General features: G+C 54.6%; 1 protein-coding gene across 1 annotated transcript; it reads right to left on the bottom strand.

Moving 5' to 3' along the window:
• Positions 1-117: 117 nt before the first annotated feature.
• Pmar_PMAR007553 (hypothetical protein) lies at positions 118-1,470 on the bottom strand (the record flags this gene model as incomplete). Its single annotated transcript, XM_002774671.1, has 1 exon — positions 118-1,470. A coding segment is annotated over one exon (1,353 nt), but the record flags the coding sequence as incomplete, so codon positions are not given.
• Positions 1,471-1,921: the final 451 nt, after the last annotated feature.

The following is a 1,921-nucleotide window of genomic DNA, read 5'->3' as shown; positions in this document are numbered from 1 at the left end:
CACATCCTCGGGACGAATGATACCGTTGTCAACAAAATATTGCACCAAATGGTCCCGCATGAGACTGGCATTGGCTCCGGAGTCCACCAGAGCCCGGGTATCGCAGAAGGCTCTTACATGGTCATGACCCAAACGCAGAGACACCTCGGGGAGCTTCGGGAACTGGACCGAGACGGACTGACCGGCATGGACTTCCGCACGAGCTGTCTGGGAAGAGGCAGAGGAGACGGGGAAGAGGGACGACAACTGTTGAGCAGCAGTCTGGTGGGACGCGACGGAGCCCCCGGCTGTTTTGGCAGTCGGACAGACACTACACATATGCCCTCCCTGGCCGCATGAGGTACAAGTAACTCGCCGCTTGGAGACCTTACACTGATGAGGTTTACCACCGACAGTGCTGAGTCCTCCACAGGTCTTACAACGCTCTGACCAACGGAAAACACTGGTAGAGGTGCAGTCCCTGGCAAAATGACCTTCCTTGCCGCAACGCAGACAAGCCTTATCAGCGATACCAAGCTCACGAGTGATGGCAGATCGCACATGGGAGTAGATCGGACTGTCGTCGGAGACCTTAGGCTTTTGACGAGCGGCCTTTTCATCTCGTTTTGATCGGAACGTACTGGTCTCGCAGTTGGTCCCGGGCACAGAGAGGCCAGGAGAGACACTCAACGAAGCGGACTGCGGCAAAGAACTAACGAATGCCAACACGCTGTTCTTGTAGCCATCGTAACTCATCTTACCGGTAGGATCGATGAGCGGCAGGGCACCACGACAAATCGGATCCGTGAACCCTCGACGGAGCATACTGAGAAGGTCCATATCGTGCAGCTGGCCGTGCTCAGGATGGGTGACGGATCGTAGATGAACTAGTTCCTCAAACCGCTGAACATAGGAGTAAGCCGACTCGCCAGGCCGTTGGCACACGTCAACCCATTGGTTTACCAGAGCCGCCTTCTCGGGGACCGTCAAGTGCTCCTTGTCAAGCCGGGACAGCAGTTCATCAGCAGTTGCAACAGGATGAGTTCTGAGCTGACGCTTGACTTTGGTCTTCTCAGGTTCAGAGATACAATGAAGTATGGCCGCGATGCGGACGTCCTCTACCGGATGCTCAGACACTTTGTCGAGAACTTGAGTACGCCATCGAATGTAGCTGCCTGCGGGAGCGTTACCATTGTATAACATATCACCGGAAGGTGTTGCTCCGACGAGAAGATGGACATCACGGACTTTCTTGGACCATTTAGAGAAACCCCCGGTTTCCAAATCACTAGAGCTCGAGTCCGTGGTTCTGGGAACGGTAGCCACAGAGACCGGTGGAAGTGCCGTTCGGGATAGAGAAGAGCGATCTCGGCCTTGAATATTACTGGAGTCCTTCTTGGCGGATGATATAATGCTCTTCAGAGCCGACCGGCGGGGCACTTCCTCGAGGTTCAAGGACAGATCTTTGCCATCCTCGATATGTTTGGCCATTCGCTCGATATAGTGTCGAGCTACCCAGGCCATAACCGGGCTGAACCAGGTCGGACAATCATCTATGAACGCATCCTCGCCGATGTCGACCAGCTGGTCTCGCACCACCCTCCACAGAGCTACAGCGCACTGTGGATCACTCAGGGCACGTCGGTCGTCCTCCGAAACTTCATCGTCGAGATCCACCAAAGGGATCTTCTCGGAGATACTCGTCGGAATAGACGTGTCACTGGGTCGAAGAATGGCGTTGACCAAGAATGGCTCGAGTTCACCACGGGCTAGGCGGAGTCCTTCTCGGATCGAAGCCCCCAATGTTATAACAACTCGTGGTAGTTCGCTGCCACCCCGACCTGTGGAACCCGACGCCGACATAAGGAATGAGATAATAGAGATTATAGTGTAATACATCCAACTACTGTGGGAGTGTATCTAACCGTTACACCCTAACCGA

Source organism: Perkinsus marinus (assembly GCF_000006405.1).
Source record: "Perkinsus marinus ATCC 50983 genomic scaffold scf_1104296958018, whole genome shotgun sequence".
Lineage (NCBI taxonomy): Eukaryota > Perkinsozoa > Perkinsida > Perkinsidae > Perkinsus > Perkinsus marinus.
This window is presented reverse-complemented; position numbering and strand designations above follow the sequence as displayed.